Below are 19,761 nucleotides of genomic sequence, written 5' to 3'. Positions count from 1 at the left end.
ACAAACTGGGATGTGTGTATGTCCATACATATAAATAAAAAATCAGTTTAACTAAATAAAAAAGTAAATAAATATATCATTAAACATAAATTTATGTGTATAGAAGGCTAAGACATGTTCTTCTGGCATCCTAACATTCTCTTTTATTAACCTTTTTCCATGTGGAATCCTCTACTTTTATATATAAGTACTGATGTATGAATCTGTACATACCACCAATGTCTCATATTCTACAAAATTTCTATAACCCCAGTCAAGTCAGAACAGCCCTGGGCAGACATGGTAAATCACCAAAATAACAAACACACACTTTAAAAATAATCCCCATTTATTTGAGAAACAGTACATCAAAGAGATACTTGACCTGCACACACACAAAACTTCATCAATGGTTTTGATCAGCAATTACTATTGTGCAAACAACCCACCTCAGACATCATCCATACATTTGTAAGTGCTTAACAAGGTAGTAGAGCATTGTTGTTCCCATTTTACAGCTGGAACAGAAAAGTCAGATGACTCGTCTGAGAACTCATAGGAAATCAGTGTCACAAATGGGGGAAAAGGCCCACGACTATTGACTCAAACCCAACCTCAAGCCACAAACAAGCTGACCAGGACTGCACTTAGAAACAAAATCCCAGACCAAGGAATGACTTGGTTCCTTCAACTCAAAGAAGAAACAAAGTTTTCTCGTGGGTACAGGGCATGATCATTATTGTGGCATCTCATGGGTGCCTTTCACAAGAGCCAGGTGCATAGAAATGGGACAGTAACACAGAGAAAGCTAGACTGCGGAGTCCTCTGGAACCGCCAAAACTGAGCTGGTGGCACAGCAACATTGCAGAGAATCCCCCAAAATGCCAAGGGGCATTTCTTAGCCACAAGAGTCCTGCACTGACCAAGGTTTCCCTCAGCGTGTGGTGTGGCAGCCCAGCTGAGAGGAAGCCACCCGACCCCTTTGCTACCAGCAGGTCTGACATGGGCCTTGGGAAGCATGGGTGGCCTGAAGGATGGCTGCTATAACTCTGAACTGCTCTAAAGTACAGACATCAGCCTGGGGTCATGGCAGTGTGAGGCTGTAAGACTTGCACAGAAAGCCACTTCTACACAGGGCCTGCATTTCTGCAGCATGGCTGTTCTGATGATTGCTGCTGGATGTAGCGTGTTTTGTGTTTCCGCATAGCACCACACTACTCAGTGTTAATTAGAAATAGCAGTTGTTATCCACCACGTGTAAAAATACTGTCCCAGAAGGACTGGGATTTCACAGGAGGGTATTTCTATTGGCAGGGATAGATACGAAGGCAGACATCTTTTGGCATGGGTATCTACTTTTAAGGGCTGCCATTAGGACAAACCCTTGCTACCCTTGAAGAGGAGTAGTGCATTATTCACGCATGTTCACAGAGGCTGTTTTCAATCCACCACCACCCACTCCACATGTGTGGCACAGCCCCTGAACACACACTCCCCAGAAAGAAAGACAACGCGCAGATGAGCTGGGAGAAGGAAACAATGCCAAGTGCAATGTGGTGTCCAAGGATTTCTTCTCCTTGTGTCATCCAGCCACATTCACGTTACAGAGAGCTCTGCTCGCTCCCGCAGAGGGGGAGTTTGGGGCTTCAGGCTGGCTGGGGAGGCCACATGGCTCATGTGGTGTCGCGTTCTCTTGGCTTTGTCTGTGAGCTGGGCACTTCCACTTTTCCTGAGGTAGCAGATATAGAGGTCTTTGATTCACACCTTAATGAAAAACAAAAATGAAGGAAAAGGGGAAGGGCAAACAGGCACGGCGGGGTTCCTTAAGAAAGACACAAACACGCTTGATGATAAACATTTCTGGAATATTCCATCAGGATAGTGCCAGAGTCTCCAAAAGCAAACCTTAACCTTCCAAAATCACCTTGAAGAACAGTAACAGGATCGTTGTAGCAAGTTACAAAATGGTGAACCAGAGACACATGACTTTTCATAAATAGGTGGCCAGGTACACGTCTCCCCAGGGCCCTGGACCTTGTGCAGAAGGAGCAGTTCTCCTGGCAGCCTCCTGCAGCAGGTCAGGGCAGAACTCCAGGCCCCTTGCTGCAGCAGTACACAATACTGAGAGCAGGGAGAGCGGTACTGCTATAGCGAGGTATTCACAGAACTTATACGTAGAAAATATTTGTCAGAGGACAAATAAACCCACTCTTTCTGTTGCTCTGCCAGTTTTTCTGCCAAACATTTTATCAGGACGGGGTCTACTTTGGAGTCAAACTTATTGGCAAACCAATGCCCATAATTCATAAGCCATCGTAATTCTGCAGCCCCATAGATACAGACACTGCGAAGGTGGGTACCAGTGCATGGAGGATATAAATGTTCTTCAAGATAATTCCATTTCACCAATCGAGTTTTGCTCTGAAGGTCTGTGATGTCCTGGGCTGACCTTGAAATTTCCCCAGGCACCCCAGGAACACGTACAAGAGTGGCCCAGAAATGTTCATCCGGAGAGTAGGTATCCCTTGACCAATCAAAAAAATCTTTTGCAAGAGAGCTTCTGAGGGTGTACTGAATAAAAGCTCGACTTAAAACAAAATAGGCACTGCCTACAAACACCTCAATATTATGAGGTGGCGGGTTCTTGGAAACGTTGGTTTTCACAGGCATCTGCATGTATTCGTAAGGCACTTTCATAAGTTCATAGTGATAAGTAAATCGTTCTCTTTTGCTGCTGCTTGGCTTTACAGTTTCCAGCATGTTTCCCCCATTGAGTTTCTTCAATTCAGCGACCAACTGGAAATTTGACCTCAAAGGGAAATCTTGGCCACACAAGTTAATAACATACTTCCAGGGAACTGTAGAGTCCATCAGATCAGACAAACAATTGAAATCTGCTTGCAGCCTCGAAATATGTGCGTAGTCCACTGTCTCCAGTTTTGATGCAATGAAAATATTGGGGAAACATTTAGCTAGATTGTTCATTGCAGATTTGAAGCTTTTTGTTGCTTTTTGGTCATAATGGATGCAGTATATATTTTGATGACTGTACAGTGAATGTATGAGCCTTTCTACCATTACTGCATCTTTGTGAACAACCAAAGAATAGGCTAATGGAAAATTCTCTTCCTCTGGAGAAACAGGTTTTAGGTGGTATTTCCTAAGTGTGCGATAAATGTGGCAATCATTCGTCATTGCTATGATATCTGCATCATCTAAATCAATTATATCTTTTCTTCTTATCTCTAAACTCTTGCCAATTTCTTGGGGATCTTGTTCATATATAGATGAACAATTAATTTCATACTGAAAGTGATTTCTAAGGTAGGAGTACCTGTTTCTAACATAAGAAGAAGTGCTCAAGAAGTGCTCAACCAAATAAATGCGCTTAGATGGAAAAAAATGTCTTTCAACATGGAGGAGTTTCAGGAGTGCAATCACCCACCCCGTGAAACACAAAATCAGAATCTTCCTTCTTGTGGGACATCTGTAGGGACACTTATGCCTCTTCATTCTGTAAGAAAACAGAGATAAATTGACATTTTACAATAGGAACAATGCATCAGAGGCAATTACAGCTTTTGACAAAAACAGGAGCTCACTGGTCTGGCTACAGCAGAAGCATCACCTTTCTCTTTAATCATCACATTAATTTAAGGACAGATTTTGCCACAATAATAGGCAATGATTTTATTACCTTTAACTATCTGATTGAAAGCAATAAAACAACTCTGATTTCAGATAATAACCAGCTAGATAAGTGTGTTGGAATAAGACTCCTATTGTTTATTTTTCAGACCTCTTTTCTTCATTTGAGTCATAAACTGAGGTACAGCAACCCCTGCATTGGCAGAAACATGACTGTCCTCTAAACGAGTAGAGGAAAGTGTATTTTCCCAGGTAACTCCAGGTAATTCACTGGGTGTGGCAAGAGACTCTCTCATGAGTCTGCAAAGAATGCATGTTTAACAACTTTCTGTATTTAAAAGTTAAAAATTAATAAAATAAATTAATTAATTAATAAACCTGAAAGTTTTAAAATTCAGTCAGAGCATCCTCATTGTCTTTGACACTAGGGTTGGCCAATGAAAAGGTCCAGAGGGAAATGGATTTCCTTCCTCCCCTCCCAGCAGGATATGTCCAAAGTTCTCCCTACATCCAGATTCCTTCTTGAAAATACTGCTAATCCTCCCTGAAAAAAGACAGATGAAGACGATATTTCCATCCACTGGAGGGAGCGTATAATACAGCCTTTGAAGGCAGGAGGGACAGCAGTGGGAAGCAGAGCATCTCTCCTGTTCTTTGCTGTGTGATTCAACCTCAGCTGTGACTGCAAAGGCACAGCCACAGCCTTTTTTTTTTTGAAACAGGGTGTGCAATATCATTTATGTGAAGCAACTTAACAACTGAGGTATTACTGCAGTGAAAGCTAAACACAATGATCCTGTTTCCATATATTTTTGCCTTACCAGTTGGGTGCAAGCAGCATTATTGTTATCCCTGAACTAAAATTAGACCAGGGTCCACATCCAGGTGCAGCATTAGTTTAAACTCTATTTTCTCGCTACATTGAACCATTCATGCAGAACAGCTCCCAGCAATTTCTTTCAAGAATAAGCTGTTCCAGAATGCCTCAGAGTGAAGGCATCAGACAAGCTATTGAAACTTTGCATGTGCAGTCAGCTGAAGGGTGCACATAACCTGCTGTAAACATTGTGCAGTGCTGTAACAAGGACAGAAAGGCTTCAGTTCAGAACAGAAACAACACAGTCTTTTTGCAAACCAATGAGATGATTTGGGAGGATTGTTACATAGTGCCATGACAGGAAGTTTTCTGAACAGTGACCAGCTTTTCTGTATGTCTTCCCACAAAGTCCTCTCCCTCCCTCCCCCTTGTTAGGCACAAGACAGGGAGCATGGTTGAAGTACTGTGTGCTCTCTTGTTCCTGAAGCTGTGCAGCAGGTGATGATGCCATAGCAAAACAGCTCCCAGTCATTCCCAGAATTAAAGCCAGGTGGATGGATGGCTTAACACGACTCTTCTCCATCAATTCCTGCAACAAGTGTTAGGCAAGCACCTGTGATACTGTGCCTTCTCCTCTCCTGTACCAACCCCAACAGGAGCTATGCTTCCACATGCAATGCCAAGACAATTCCTTTCAAAAAATTTGGAGCTTCCCCCTCTTCCCAGTTTTCAGGTGCAGTTATGGGTAGGAATAAAATGGTGGGACCACCAGGAGTGGTCAGATGGCTGCAGGTTCCAGGTATAGATTTAAAATCAAGTTCTGAGATGTGTGTGCAGCTAACTTAGGGATCTTTAACATACCCACAGTGGTCAGGTCTTGCAAACTCTAGCTTCACAGTCAAAACTTATCCTGCCAAAATTGAGTTGTTTCATTAGTCTGCCCTCCCTGTGTTTTTCTTTTCCTGTTACTTTCTCTGTGAGGGGCAACAGAAAGAAGAAGGAAATGCCACCTTTCCTGAGTAAATACATGCAGCCTGATGCAAGCCTACATGTGGGTGCCCATGCAGGCTCACCAAGCTTGCCTGAGTCCCTGGTACTCTATGTTTCACACAGGGGTGCCAGCTAGAGACTGGGGAAGGGGGTACAGTAATATACCTATTTTGCAGAAGCCAGAGCTTGGCAACTCTCTGTAGGTTTTACAGCCACCGCGCATATTAACAAATTATGAGAAAAACAAACAAACAAACAAAAAAAAAACAGATCTCTCTTTGCAATGCTCCATTATCACAAAGCCAAGACCCCAGCTTCTTCCTTAGCCAGCGCTTGTGTGCCTTCACTTCTCTAAACCAAAACTCCCAAGGTCTAATCAATGTCTCACTGTCTAGACAAGGTTTCCCCTTCACCTGCTTCCTTCTTCTTCTTCCTTTTTCTTTCTTCTACTTTTTCTTTGCAGGAAGCAGAAATGTGGAGTGTGATCTCTGTGGGCAACCTACCTGGCGACTGCCTTGTTGTCTCACTAGCTACCAAGGACAACCAATGTCACGCCTGGCTGAGCGGAGATCACTACGTGCTGGAAGGGAACAAATCTCCAGCGACTGCCCAGCATCAAACATTCCGTCTCTAGGTGTTCCAGCAAACAAGCCAGGACACCACGGTTACCTTGGACTACTGGAGTATGGTGTGGTCTGTAGGCAGGCCAGGATGTGCAGGAAATCACCTGGGCAGCACTGAGGCTTCCTTCTTCCCAGATGATGGAAAAGGATCTGTGCTCAGCTCCGTTTAACGTTCCTATGGTTTTCGGCACTGCCAGTCAAAAGAAACTATTGTGCCATAAAAAGAGGTTATAGAAACCCACAAGATTGTGGTGATGTGGTTTGAATTCCTCATGAAGAAAGGAACTAATGAGCACTGGTAAGAAATTGCAGCTCCTCCACTGAATCCCTTGTTTATGGAGGCTCTCTCCCTGGTCCAGGCCTGGATCTGGTCAGATGAGAGAGCACAAGGAGTCTGCAATTATATCCACAGCCTCATCTGTGCTTTTACAAAACACAGTATCACTATCACCACAGTGGTACAGACAGAATCAGGCCATGAGTGATCCCAGCCACTCTCCAGCAGTGCAGTTCACCACTACCAGTATCTCACTGTCCCTCCTGCCCCACTCTTAATATATTAAATTCATATTCTCTGTTGTTACTTCCAAGGAATGCAAGGGCAGGGTCAGTATACCGGTACAGGGGCAACAACTTTACTCTTTAGGCACAAAATATTTGCCTGTAACCAGAATGAAGTTAATTTCAGCAGGAGACTGGAATTTACTAAGGGCAAATTGTGCCTCACAGATCTGGTGTCCATTCACAATAGGGTTACAGCACTGGTGGATACGGGAAGAGCAACTGACATCATCTGCCTGGATTTGTGCAAAGTATTTGACCCTATCCCAGACAACATTTATGTCTCTAAATTGGAGAGACGTGGATTTGATGGATGAACCACTCAGTGGATAAGGAATAGGCCGGATGGTTGCACTCAAAGAGCTGTGGTCAAGGGCTTGATGTCCAAGTGGAGAACAGTAACAAGTGGTGTTCCTCAGTGGTCAGTACTGGGACAAGCACTGCTTAACATCTTTGTTGGTGACATGGACAGTGGGATTGAGTGCACCCTCATCAAGTTTTCTGATGACACCAAGCTGAGTGTTGCAGTGGACACGCTGGAGGGAAGGGATGCCATCCAGAGGGACCTGGACAAGCTTGAGAGGTGGGCCTGTGTGAACCTCGTGAGGTTCAACAAGGCCAAGTGCAAGGTCCTGCATATGGGCTGAGGCAATCCCAAGCACCACACAGGCTGGGTGGAGAATGGATTGCAAGCAGCCCTGAGGAGTAGGACTTGGGGGTGCTGAGTGATGAGAAGCTCCATGTGAGCTGGCAACATGCACTTGCAGCCCAGAAAGCCAACTGTGGCCAGCAGGGTGAGGGAGGTGATTCTCCCCCTCTGCTCTGCTCTCCTGAGACCCCACCTGGAGTACTTCATTCAGCTCTGGGGCGCCCTGCAGAACAAGGACATGGAATTATTATATTAGAATGAGCCTAGATCAGGGCCATGAGGATGATCGAGGGGCTGGAGCACCTCTTCTATAAAGACAGACTGAGGGAGTTGGGGTTGTTCAGCCTGGAGAAGAGAAGCTCTGGGGAGACCTTAGAGCAGCCTTCCAGTACCTAAAGGGGGCCTGCAGGAGAGATGGAGAGGGACTTTTTACAAGGGCATGTAGCGATAGAACAAAGGGTAATGGCTTTAAACTAAAAGATAGTATATTTAGATTAGATATTAGGAAGAAATTCTTCACTCAGAGGGTGGTGAGGCACTGGTACAGGTTGCCCAGAGAAGCTGTGGATGCCCCATCCCTGGAGGTGTTCAATGACAGCTTGGATGGGGCTTTGGGCAGCCTGATGTAGTGACAGTGAAGTTGTAGTGACAGTTTTTGATACCAGTGCATAGCTCTTGTTTCTTAGCACAATGCAGCACTTGAAGCCCCTCTTGGACACTGCACTGTACCACATGCACCATCATCTCTGAAAGAGGAAGGGAAAGAACAGCATGCTACAGATGGTCACCTAGAACTACCTGAAGCACCTACTTAGGTGCTTCAGCACTGACCATGATGGTTATCTCACCCATGTATTTCTTTTTCCTCAGGTGCTAACATCCTGCTCTTTGTACAATATGTAGGCCCAGTGATCCTGGACAAGGATTTTATACGAGGAAGGGAGGATGGCATTGCCATCTTGCCAAGTTTCCTAACATGTCTGCATCTTTTTTTCTTCTGCACGCAAGATTCTGGCAGGAATGAATGAAGGTTGATCACATCTTGTAAACAACACAGGTTGCACAGCTGGTGTACATACACACATACACAGTGTCTGGCCTGGGCACTTGCTGTGTGGGATGCAAAGTACTGGATGACTCAGAGAAGACAAATGGGTGTTTGTATTTATCCCTTGCATCCGTAATGCAAGATCAGGAGATGTTCAGAGAAAACAGGCATGCAACAAATACAAGGTAAACACATTTGTATTGTGTAAGAACATGCATGTGTTCTTACACAACACGTGTTTACCATCTGTCAGAAGGTATCATAAAGACCATGAGTTCAGCAGGATTCAAGAAAGAATTAGGCAATCAGCTGGCTATTGGGAATTCCCAGAGAATTGCATTAGCCAAGGCAGAAATATGGACAGAAGGCTCAATTCTCTGGCACCATAACATAAGGCAATTATCATCCACCAAGAGCCCTGACAGGAAACTTTTACCAACAGGAACACTTACTGTGACCATTGCTCTGTTCTCGGAATCTGCTTTTATCTCCTGTTGGGACAGAATAGGGGCTGCTAGTTAGATCCATTACAGTGGATGAAGAAGATGCAGGATGTTCTTGATGATGAATGCAGGAGCTGTGCTAGCCTTCACCAGCAGAATAAATACTCCCGAGGGGCATGGAGGGAAGCCTGAGCCGGCTGTTGTTGAAGAGGAACTATCAGTCCTCACCTCCAATGCACTTCACAGTGCCCTGTGTCTAAAGCAGTGATGCTGGGCTTACAGGAGGACCAGAAAATAACAGCCTTCTGCAAGTAGTCAGTGGTGCTCCACTCCCTCCTACGGGCTTCAATCCAACGTGCATGTCTCATCTTTTGGGAGGCTGCAGAAGATTTCTGCAGCTCTTCTGTAGCTCAGAAACCACTCATAAAAACCTGTAAAGCCCATAAAACTGGAGTACAGTGGTTTGCTTTTTTTTTTTTTTTTTCTCCTCTCTTTGTCCCGAAACATTAGCCAAGCAACCAGTATTTTGACTCATCTCGTGGCAGTGAAACTCAAGTGTTGCTGGAATTAAAACAGTGGAAAAAACTGTAGGAAAAGCTTCCTTCGCAGGACTTCTTCCTTAGCCCCATGAGCTCGCAGAGTACTGAAAGTGCTGATAGTTATGAGCAGAGCCATGGCCAGCTCAGGGAAGCACTGGCAAGGAAGGCCAAGCTGATGGCACCAACATGCCAGAAAATGCACACTGAGACCTGGGTTTCTACTGAGTTGCAGCAACATGGGGACAAGGCAATGAGAACAGAGGAAATAACACGTGTGTATATACATACTGTGTATATTTCAGGTAACACAGCAAAGATTTGGGGAAATGATGTATGGTCTGATCAGGGAAGCGTGACTGTAGAAAACCCGCTACCTCAATGGTCTCTGCTTGCTGCTATCAGCGAGATGTGCTGAAGTTCACCTTTCTGAGAAAGAAAAAAAAAGAAAAAAGAAAAGGTGTTCCTGCTTGCAAACTAGTCTGTCTTATTCCAGCAGTCTGGAAACATAAATTAAAGCTGTGGAGTACCCAGAAATGTGCAATCCCCTGCAGTTGCACATCATAAACGTGGAAAGCAGCATTTGCACCTGTACAAAAGCCATAGACAACCTGCTTGGGTCAATCACATAGCACAGTCAACGCCAAGTTCATACTGGGACATTTCCACAGAGGTAGAAATAATGTGCAGTGTTAGGGTAAGTGAGGCAAATTGAGCTGGTGGCTATTTCTCTTGGCTATTTCTCTCAGATTTTACAACACAGCTTACAGAAACAACACAGAAATGTGGAATTTCTATACTAAAAGACAGTAATTGCTTGACATATTAATTTCTTACAGGGTGAAAGCCAAGGAAAGGCTAAGTGAAGGTAAATTAAAACCCACTTTTAGAATTCTTTTTGGAGAGAAAAAAATATAAATATGAAAACAAGTATAATTCCAGCTCAGACGGCTGCTAACATTTCTGCACACTACAAGGTACTTACTCCTGAAAGTGGCTCCTCCCTTCACAACTGCTGCGATTAACTGAGCAAAGGCAGAGCATCCACCCCCCACGTACAGCACTCTAGCCTCTTCAGGAATATGCTCAGTCCTCAGCTGCAAAGGTCGCTGCACCAAAGGTTTCTGTTCTTATAAATCCACGCACACCACTCAGGGTTTGGCCACCACACAAAAGCAAACATAGGAGCCGAGCAGAGGAGGAAATCCCATCCACAGGCACTCGGGCTTCAGGTGGAGCAGCAGAGCGGTGGCTGGGGAGCAGTCCGGCTAAAAGCTTTCCCTCACGAACCACAGGCATTAATTACAGCTGTTCTGACTGACAGCCAGGCCCTAGTGTGCCCTCCGTGATATTGAAATTTAAATGGCTATCCCTGAAAATGGTTCAGCAAAGGTCAGGCACGCCGCTAACACCAGATGCAAGCTGCTCAGAGAATCCCCAGCATCGTGGGCACCACTGCTGCTCTGCAAGCTGTGTGGACAGCCATGTGCCTTCACATTTAGCTGGCAGGCTCCTGTCCCAGTCACTGTACCATGCACTTGTGTGTGACACACTTTGCCCCACATCTGCCACACTGTCTGAGGTCCCTCTGCAGTGCATTGGAAAGATGGTAGGAACTGCAAAGGACAATCAGTTCCACCCCAAGATCAGGCTGTGAGGAAAATAGAGGAGGCATCCCCAGGAGAGCCACTGCCCCAAAAAGCAGTGCTCCAGGATGGTGTTCAGGAGCTGTGGAGAGAGGCCAGCCCAGGGGCTCCTCTGGTAGGCCTCAGTCGCCCTGGAGGACCAAGGCTGCCGGTGTCCTCCTGCTCCAATGTCTTGTAGCCATGAGGGCTTCAGCTGCTTCAGCTCTCTTTCAGACTTCCCTGCTCTAAAGGGTTAAGGAGGGACTCAAACAGCTGACTGAAATGGGCAGATCTCCCTCAGCCACGTGGAGAAACTTGCAGGCTTTGGGCTTGTGCTGCCTCTCTGAAGGCATGTTTCCACTTTGCTGGGATCCTAATGGCTTACATATGCAGAGCTCTGGCTCCTGAGGGAGCCCAGTGCTCTGCCACTGCTCCTCACATTGTTATTTCTACCATTTCCATATACTGCACGCACTGGGAGTAACTGCAGATCCAAGTCTGTGCAACTCAGCAATGCCAACATCATTTTTGTGCAGGAGGAGCCTGCAGCTGCCTTCGCCCTGAGCGGGAACAGGTGGTTGGCTTTCACTTGCCTCTTGCCCTGCATGGCGAGTCTCTTCTGCAATGCAAGCAATCACCACTTCTCACGTCCCTGTATCAGCACTGCAAGCCAGAAACCGACTGCCTTTCTTGCTGCAAAAAGAGAGCAGACCCCTCCATCACCGAGGAACCAGCTCCAACCCCTCCAGAAGCCTCCCTTCCTATATGGCAGATAACTCGCAGATGGTTGCTGGAAAGAGCCTGCTTGGGAACAAACCAGTTTCCAAAAAGCTGTTCTTTTAAAGCAACAGCCACAATATCTGAGGTGCTTTTCATGGATGCTGCCCATGTGGAGGAGCTGTGCTGAGCCACCAGGGTCCGTCATAGCAGCCCAGAGCCTGCTGCAGGTGGATTTCACACTAGGAGCACCCAGATTTCTGCTCAGGGCAGGCTGGTGCTGTGCAGCCCACAGAGAGGGGAAGGAGCTCTGGGTACAGGATGGAGCAAGCAGGCAGAGCTACCTGAGGAAGCTTGCAATGCACCTGCCTGCGTCAGTCCCTGCACAGCGACTTCCCCAAGGAACGCAAGATTTGCATCAGTCAATACCCGCTGGCCCTCCTGCTCTGCCCTCTGCCAGTCCTTCCTGAAGGACCTGTTTGGTAAGCAAACAAAATTCCAAGCTCAACCACCGGCTGTGTGGAGATGCAGGAGAACAACAGCCCTGGCCTCCCTTCAACATGCGTCTCCAACACATACTGTTTATTTTCTGCTCCACCGTTACCCATCTGAGAGGTCTGCGGCTCCCTGCACTGGGTCACAGAGGCCACGTGAGATTGCTGGTGTCATGCCAGAGGGCCAGCGGGTGGGAACCAACTCTTTATCTGTTATCAGCTCAGCTTGGGAGTGGTTAACCCAGGCCATGGCATACCAAAACAGGGATTCCTGGAAAATTCAAGCTGTAAGTAGGCAGCACACTCTCCTCACTGTATGTGGAATACATTGTACTCGCTATGAATACCATCAAAAGGAAACCTGATTTTGTGCCTGTCACAGAGCAAGAATCAAGGGGAAATATAAATTCTGAAAGAAAATCTGTGAAAGGAGAGGGAGTGGATATGCAGGTCAGCAGGAGTGCTCCTGCCCCACCGTGTTGTCATTTCTCCCATGCAGAAGCCCTTCTGCAGACGCTCTGCAGGAACCAGGCAGCTCCCCCTCCACAACTTCAGTAAAAACAAAACCACAACCAAACAGTGGGAAAGGGACGGGTGCTGAAAAAAGTAGGAGAAGCAGAAAAGGAGTGGGGGAAAAGATGAAAGAGTAGAATGGAGAGAGGGATCAATTGGGGTAGGTGATTTCATGTGAGTGGCATTAAGGAGAAGAGAAAAAAAGAAAGCAAACAGAGCAGCAAAACATGTGCTTGATCTGACTTGCTGCTCCTCCAGCTCTCAGAGGCACCTGAGTCAAAACCAGTGTCCACACCTTTCCTTGGAAGCCAGACTACCGTGTGCCTCAGTGCTGCACAGCAGCATTACCATACAACAGCAGGAGCAACAGGAACCTTTCCTTTTTCAGGCAAAAACACTCTGGGAAAAGATCTCCTCTCTCCTCTCCCTCATTAGAGACCTCTCTTTGCCTTACACACACCCACTCCCACAGTAGGTGTGTGCAGACTTGGTCTTCACTGCTGGCTCTGCAGAAAGATGCAGTTAGCTCCTGGTTTCCCCTCCGCTCTGTGTAAACCAAGCTGCTGGAGAGGTCTCTGGGGAAGGCAGAACAAAACGTCCCTGGGAAGCCAGGGAAGGAGAAAAGCAGTGATGTGCTTTGCTAAGTGATTTTTTTTTTCCTTTAGTAAACCGTCTGGCTGAGTTAAACTTTTATCTCTACGTGATTATTCAGTGCTGCTAGCTGGGAAAATTAATTCATTCATGTACTAGTATTTACTGCTGCTAGCTGGTTATTTTCATTGCAGATTCATCTATGATAGGGATCTCGGAGCTCCTGTAGGAATGCTTTATACTGGCATCAAATCTAGACCAGTTGATCTATCCGGTTTGTTTGTTTTTCCACCCATTTTTCTGACCCGTACATCCTCGTGCTGGAGCCCCAGTAAGAACAGCCTGGCACCTCAGGCTATGCCCCTGCACCAGGCAGCAGTGCCCACTGCCAGCATCCTTCCCCACAGCTCACCCCCTTGTTTTGACCTGCCTGATGTCATACACAGATTTCCTCTGAGTGACTGACAACCACAGAACTAAGAAACTCCTGCTTTTCCCAATTACTTCTGAGCTGTTTTATGGACCTCTATTTGTGAGGTTCAGGACGTGGAATAATACCCCATTACTTTTCGACCCAAGCCATTTAAACAGTAAGCCTGCCAGTTTTAAGACCCTGAAGATTTAAAACAACGTGGTGCCCAAGGAACAACAATAACAATAAAATCCACAGTTTAACGCTGCTCATTTTGTTTGTGCTTCTGGAAGAGAAACGACAATGTCTGTGCAGATGGGAAATACAGATTCAGCAAAGAGTAAGCAGCTCTGGTTATCACCTCTGACTTCGCCCTGTCTGGCAATGATTTTGTCATGCCAGCACTAAATATTGGGACACTTTATTGCGTGGGATACATAGATTTGTGCTTCCTTACAGAACCTGCTGTGCTGACAGTAAGTTACTTTGATCATCTCTCTGTCCCCGGTCCTAACTCTGTAAATGTTCCTTAGAAAAGGCCAAGTGCTCCTTTCTCACTGCAGTCAACATGTAGGTGATTCTCATAATTGCAGTAGAACACCTGACATAATTTCCTGCATGTTTATGTCCCAGAAATAAGTCACAGTAAGGGAAGTCTGGTCTCTGCTCTTCAGCCAGTAAAAGAGGCAAGTGGCTGCTGCAAGGTGGTGCAAGGAGACGGCCCCCCAAGGGAGAAGTAAGCCCAGCTCCTCTGCCTCCCCCACCAGCCACAATTACTTCAGAGTAACTTTTACTGGAAGCAGCTCTGGTGAGTGCCTAAAAAGAAAAACCTCTCACCAAATCCCTTGGTATGTCCCAAACTACTCTGTCCTGCAGCCCTGCTAGGACACAGAGGTGTTTGGAAAGCCCAGGGATGGTCAGCTGAGAAAGCTCTCAAGCCCTCATCACCTGCAAGGTGAGTATTTAAGCTCTCTAACTGTAAGAGGTGGCCATATCCATGTTTTTCAAGAACTTAAAGGCAGGAGTCAAAGAGGATTTAAAAATGGAAAGAAAAAAAAAAAAAAGAAAAACCAACACAGGTAAATAGAGTTTACTCACTTCTAACTTGGGGCAAGCCAGGTTTGAACAGCTTCTCTCTGGTTCATATGAGAGTTTAAAATAATAATAAGTCTATGGTGGAGTGAGGGTTAACCTTTACCCCCAGACTACTGCACAGCATAAAAATCAGGCCCACAAGGGCAAAGCTTGTGTACATTGGCAAGCACGGTCGGCATAAGAGAGGGTGGAAGTTTCCTGTCGGAGAAGGAGGCAGGAGAAGCTGCACCGTGCTCCAGAAAGGCTGCAGTGAGCGGCTGAGCCTATTTCTCCTGTTCCCCCAACAGCAAGAATGCCTTCACCTTCCTGCCGAGCTTCTCACAGGCTCTTTTCTGCAGACCCTGGCTGTAAATTGCATCACTCAAGTCAATTCCTACCGAGCCAAAGCCTTCCCAACCAGCATCACAGCTGCCGTATCGGTGACACCATGTACACCGAGCTGCAGACCCACCTCCTGGATGTTGCTTTGGTCTCTTTTCCCTGGGGAACACTTCAGGGCGCCCTGCCCAGGAGGAACCACGCAGGCACAGCCGATGTGGTGGTGAAATGAAGCCACTCTGCCCGCCCCATGCTGACGGCACCGCGTTCAGGTTGGTCGGCCTTTCAAGCGCGTGCGAAGTCGGACAGACGTATGGAGCAGGGACATCATTGCCTGCAAAGAGTAATAGTAATAATAATAATAATGTGTAAAAAAATTGTTGAAAAATAATGAGTGTAGCTCTGTATGGCAAGCCACGGAAGTCTTTAGTCAAACCACAAGCACCTATTTCTGTTCATCCACGTAGCACTCCCAAGCACGGGGGAAAAACAATCCTAAAAAAGAGCAGCTCACGTCCAAGCAACCACATTCCCTTCCACAGCAGGGCAAGGTGAACATGAAGAGGGAAATCTCCCTGACAGGAGAAGCACCTGCCAAAAGCCCTCCTGAGTTCAAGCCTTGGCAAGCGACTTCCCCAGCCTGGCAGGGGTCACACAGGACCAGGGCCATGCCAAGGTGGGTGCAGTGACTGGCAGAGTGGGGGGACACCGGGGCTCCACGGGTGCTGGCCCCTGAGGGGATGGACACAGATGGGGCAAAACACCTCTGCTGGTGGGCGAGGGCCCCGTGCTGCTCCCTGGAGCTGTCCTCCCCACAGCCGAAACCCCAGCACCCAGCTCAGAGGCAGCTTGCTGCCCACGGTCCAGAGGTGGATGTGATGCCAGGGTGTTGGATGCTTCCAGCATCCTTTGACTTCATGTCCCAAATTCCTTGCTGAGTCCTCGGATAAGAGACCTCGGCTACGGACCCAAGGACAGGAGTCTGGGCTACGTATCACAGCAAAGGTCACAGTGATCCTTTCTGGAGATTGTTTTAGGCATGACAATCTGCCCTGCAAGCCCACCTATTCATAAGCATCCCACATCCTGTTTCAAGTCTCTCATACATCAAGAAATCTACTTCTGTGCTACTACTGATAAGCTTCACACATGCAACACTCACGAAGAAATCTGAGAAACCACACGGTGTACCGTCAGCATGTACAGTATATAAATGCCACGGTACTTTCTGCTGAGGAAAGCACAGTAGCTGTACCCCAATCAGTCATACAGATTTCTCCTCTCCGCCCAGACTTCAACCAAAGCATTTTGCTCACCAGCCCCCTCTTCACCACCAGCCTTCCCCTTCACGTGGGCTTACAAACCACGGAGCCCACAGCCTGTGCTCCACCCCAAACTGGTACCAACAGCTCTCAGAGCTTGGTCGAGGGGCCTGGAACAGTTGGCAGCATCCCTGTCACAGCACGTGGGCACAGCATGGCAGCTTCCCAGGGAAGGGTGGTCCTGGGATCCCCCCCCGTGGCGCTGCCCCCATGCCTCAGACACACAGGTGCCATTAATTGATGAACACACTAGGAACATAGAGATTACAGCTACTGCAGGAATTTTCCCCGGTTGTTTACGTGATCCATCACCAGCTGACAGCGGGTGATGTGCCTGGGCATGATGTGGTCTGGGAACTTGGCGTTTGCCATGGCTGTCCTTCGCCCTCCGTCAAGTGGCAAATCCCCGTGAGCCCCCCCCAGAATTCGCCAGCCAGCAATCTGATGAGGCTTGGCTTGTTGACAGAGTTAGACCAAACTTACTTCCCCTGCTGGATTCGGCACCCTGCGGTTTATGCTCCAGAAACAAGCTTTCTGTGACTCATCCTCCATGTCTCTTCACTCCTTCATTGATATTTCCTGGGAAACCTCAAACGCTACAGTCGCCGTGTGACTGCTGATGCCATTCCGCAGCTGGAACAGCAAACACCATAAGCTCTGCTAAAGCCCTTGTAGCATCATCTGCTAGCAGGACCAAATCGCTCCGGCAGCCAGCCTCTGGAGCTCACATCGGGGCAGCCTCACCTAACCCTACCCAAAGTAGTTTCTTCTGCTGTGTACAGGCAGAGTAACCAGCAAGAATAATGTCAGCACCTCTCTGGTGCTCAATTCCTGGTGTTGAGCAAAACCTAACACTTTTCCAAAATCCCTTTCTGTATTGCATCTATTGTCCTTTCCTGAAACCTTTCGGCAGAAGTCTGGAAATGCTCTCCATCTGTTCTGCTAATTGACACAAAGCTTCCACAGGGGAGATTCACAGGTCCAAGGACTCCTCTTGAAGCCACACCGTACACTGTGGATGCCCAAAAGGGCCTCAGCGGAAAGAATAAACAGCTGACAGACTGGCAAGATCTCTGAACTTATCTGTTCCCTATGAATGTTTCAGCATTATCTTGGTTTCTCTGAATTCTGTGCATCAGTACTCACCAGTTTCTTTGTATGTGCTGATAACACACTGCTTGACCCTTTGTACTCTTTGAATTTTGCCTTTGGTCAATCCTTCCTGGATGTCCTGAGCTACTTCTGAAGAATTTGGGAGATCTATTTTTGAGATGATCAGACAGTCTGGTGATTGACCAGCACAATTTGCAGATATTACACCAGGAAATAGCACATACAGCACAGACTGACATCCACAAAGTCACAACAACTGGCACAATAGCGGATTTCAGTGTTTGGTCCCCCTTTCCTGCATCCCCACTGTAATCCAAAGCAATCCAAAACTGCTAATTTTTCCTTCCCACTATTACCACTTTTCAAAAGTTGTCCTTAAGAATTGCTCACTAATTAGGATCATGCATCACAAAGTGCTAGCCAGTGCTGTCACTGATCTTTATTGCCTTTACAGGCAGGCAGCATACCCAGAAATGCACAAAAACCAGAACCCAAACCCCCGGGTAGCAGATATGTGACCACCAGCCACAGATGCACAAGCACGGCAGCATCCCACGTCCCTTCCCATGTCTTGTAGGAACGGGCACATCCCGCCCAGCCCACGGGGCCCCTCCAGCCCTGGGCGCTGCCCCTGAGCACACAAAGGTGGGTGCTTGGGAAGAGGATGAAGGACAGAAAAAGAAGAAGCATTCTGCTACACCTTCTCCATGTATCCTTTCAGTTTGTGCCTACTTAGAGTTCAGAAATCGACAAAGCCAGGAGTTACAACTTCCATTTCACAGCACCAGCACACTGTGACTTTCTGCCGTGAAACTCTACGTTTGCTTTTGAACCCCTGTAAATCTTTGGATATCCAGGAGACATCGAGGGGCAAAGCACTCCACAGCTGATCCACACACCCTGTAAGAAAACCACTTTCTCTCACTTGTTTTCAATCTTCTGCCTACCAGCGTCACTCAATAGTTGTAGCCCTTGTCCTGGAAGACAGCAAGCAAGCAAGCAGCTCTTCCCTCCTTGGCTGCCTTCACTCCAGTTTCAAGTTTACCTGTCATATCCCCACTCACCCATCTCTCTCCCAGGCTATCAAGTGGAAAAAAAAAGAAAAAAAAAAAAAAAAGAAAGAAAAAAAGAAAAAGAAAAAAAAAAAGGCTTTGCAAGAGCTGAAATTACTCCAGTACCGCTGGTTGATGGACTAATGCTTTGAAACAATTTAGGGGATGTTCCGTGGAGCAAGCAAGTCTTTGGGTGGGATGAACTGACCGAGTTAACCCCAAAACCCACTTTGTGCTACCCATAACCTCAAGGCAAGGTCCCTGTAGGGTCTCTCTCTGAGAGCTTTCCCCTAGTAAGTCTGTTCAGCCCATAAAAAGACTGAAGCTGCTACTGTCTCTTCCTGAGGGGGAAAAAAAATAACAAACAACCTCCAAACATTTCTTTCTGACAGATCCTTACTCTTCTGCTTCCCTAGAAGGAAAAAGAGCCGCACTGGAGAAAAAAGTAAGAGCGCTTGGCAGACAAAGCGCTCCCACAGCCTAACGCACGGGGTTTTAGCAATGCACCGAGCGCTGACAGAACCGGAGCCTTCGCCAGCTCCCCGGCAGATTCAGTTCCTGTTACAAAACCGCGCCGGGCTGGTACCGGCGGCCGGGGAAGGGGCTCGGTGGTGCCCCGGGGGCTCCTCGGGGCGCGCAGGGCGCCCGCCTGCCCCGCAGCCCCCTCCTCGTCCCGCTGCCAGCCCCAAAATCCCCCTGCGCGCAACTTCTGGGGCGCACGCGAGTTCTTACCGGAGCTCCTCGGCGGCACTCGCGGACGCCGACACCGAAAAGACTGAAAGCACCGGCACTCCTCGTCCTTCTGTCTGCTTGTCCTCCTGTCTGCTTGTCCTCCTGTCCTGCTTGTCCTCCTGTCCGCCTGTCCTGCCGCCGCGCCCTGCCCTGCTCTGCTCTGTCGCCCCCGCGCAGCAGTGCGCCCGCGGAGCGGCGCCGCGCCCCTTCCTCCTCCTCCTCCTCCTTCTCCTCCTCCTTCTCCTTCTCCTTCTCCTTCTCCTTCTCCTCCTTCTCCTTCTTCTCCTCCTTCTCTTCCTTCCTCCCGCTTCCTCTCTCCAAACTCCGCCGCCGAGCCTCCAAGTTTGCCGGGCAGCGCGGAGCCTCCGCGGCCCCTGCGCGCTGCTCCGCGAGGAAACTTGGGGCCGGGACGGGCAGGAGGAGGAGGAGGAGGAAGATGAGGAGGAGCAGAAGGAGGAGGAGGAGGATGCACGTCCTCGCAGC

At 47.8% G+C, this 19,761-nt stretch overlaps 1 protein-coding gene across 3 annotated transcripts; it reads right to left on the bottom strand.

Moving 5' to 3' along the window:
• Positions 1 to 263: 263 nt before the first annotated feature.
• On the bottom strand, positions 264 to 19,466 carry GCNT4 (glucosaminyl (N-acetyl) transferase 4). 3 transcript variants are annotated; one of them, XM_082782837.1, is made up of 4 exons: positions 19,279 to 19,466; positions 15,193 to 15,393; positions 9,672 to 9,723; positions 264 to 3,493 (listed from the first exon to the last, which is right to left on the bottom strand). In XM_082782837.1, exon 4 carries the CDS (start codon positions 3,490 to 3,492, stop codon positions 2,125 to 2,127), a length of 1,368 nt encoding a protein of 455 aa, XP_082638963.1. In that variant the 5' UTR covers position 3,493; positions 9,672 to 9,723; positions 15,193 to 15,393; positions 19,279 to 19,466; the 3' UTR covers positions 264 to 2,124. The 3 variants fall into 3 exon arrangements, with proteins under 3 accessions (XP_082638963.1, XP_082638962.1, XP_082638964.1); XM_082782836.1 differs by lacking the exon at positions 9,672 to 9,723; XM_082782838.1 differs by lacking the exons at positions 9,672 to 9,723; positions 15,193 to 15,393; positions 19,279 to 19,466 and adding an exon at positions 9,586 to 9,627.
• Positions 19,467 to 19,761: the final 295 nt, after the last annotated feature.

The sequence above is a fragment of the Aythya marila genome, assembly GCF_965140915.1.
Source record: "Aythya marila genome assembly, chromosome: Z".
Classification (NCBI taxonomy): domain Eukaryota; kingdom Metazoa; phylum Chordata; class Aves; order Anseriformes; family Anatidae; genus Aythya; species Aythya marila.
The sequence above is the reverse complement of the archived record's forward strand: the minus strand, read 5'-3'. Positions and strand labels throughout refer to the sequence as shown.